Source organism: Penaeus monodon, chromosome 29, assembly GCF_015228065.2.
Source record: "Penaeus monodon isolate SGIC_2016 chromosome 29, NSTDA_Pmon_1, whole genome shotgun sequence".
Lineage (NCBI taxonomy): Eukaryota > Metazoa > Arthropoda > Malacostraca > Decapoda > Penaeidae > Penaeus > Penaeus monodon.
Genome location: NC_051414.1, coordinates 20,699,534 through 20,700,297, shown reverse-complemented (window position 1 = coordinate 20,700,297; position 764 = coordinate 20,699,534). Strand labels below are relative to the sequence as shown.

At 63.7% G+C, this 764-nt stretch overlaps 1 protein-coding gene across 1 annotated transcript in view; it reads left to right on the top strand.

The window, feature by feature from the left end:
* Positions 1-80: 80 nt before the first annotated feature.
* LOC119592007 (cadherin-related tumor suppressor-like) overlaps positions 81-764 on the top strand; it is a gene marked incomplete at its 3' end in the record, with an annotated part of 5,418 nt that continues 4,734 nt past the window's right edge. The window contains 1 exon segment of the mRNA XM_037940781.1: positions 81-764. Coding sequence (XP_037796709.1) covers positions 280-764 — 485 coding nt within the window.

The following is a 764-nucleotide window of genomic DNA, read 5'->3' as shown; positions in this document are numbered from 1 at the left end:
CTGTGATTGGCCAGGGCGCGGCTGCCCCGCCCCCAGCCCACTGAACGTAGCTTAGGTCCGCGCCGCCCCCCAGTTGTTCTTATGAGGTGGTGAAGTGTGGGAGTCCGCGCAGCCCTGCCCCTGGATCAGTCAGTGTTGAAGTGTGAGTGATGATGTGCTGTGGTGGTAGTTGTGGGCGGGGGGCCGCGTGACCATGCGCGGTGTCACACCGCGGCAGTGTGTAGGGGGTGACTCGCAGGGCGGCCACGGGCACGGCTCGGGCAGCCCGCTCTGCCAACCATGACCATGCACGCCGCCATCATGCTCAGACTAGTGCTAGTGTTAGTGTTGCAGTGCCTATTGACTAATGGGCAAGGTCCAGGGCCTGGGCCTGGGTTACAGGGGGAAGTGGTAGAGGGGCAGGACAAAATGCTATCGCGCCCTGTGGATAAGCGCGTCAAATTTTCTGTGATGGAGGGCCAGCCGGCCAATACCTTCGTGGGTGCCATCCCCCGCGAGCCGAACTTCACGTACCGCTTCAACGAGGCGCCTCGGGAATTCACCCTGAACGGCAGCAGCGGGGAGATCCGCACCACGGGCGTGCTCGACCGGGAGGCGCTCGCCACGGACCGCTTCGACCTGGTGGTGCTCTCCTCGCAGCCCACCTACCCCATCGAGGTGCGCATCAACGTCATCGACATCAACGACAACTCTCCTCGGTTCCCGGAGCCGTCCATCCACGTGACCTTCTCGGAGAGCGCCAACGCTGGCACGAGGGTCATCCT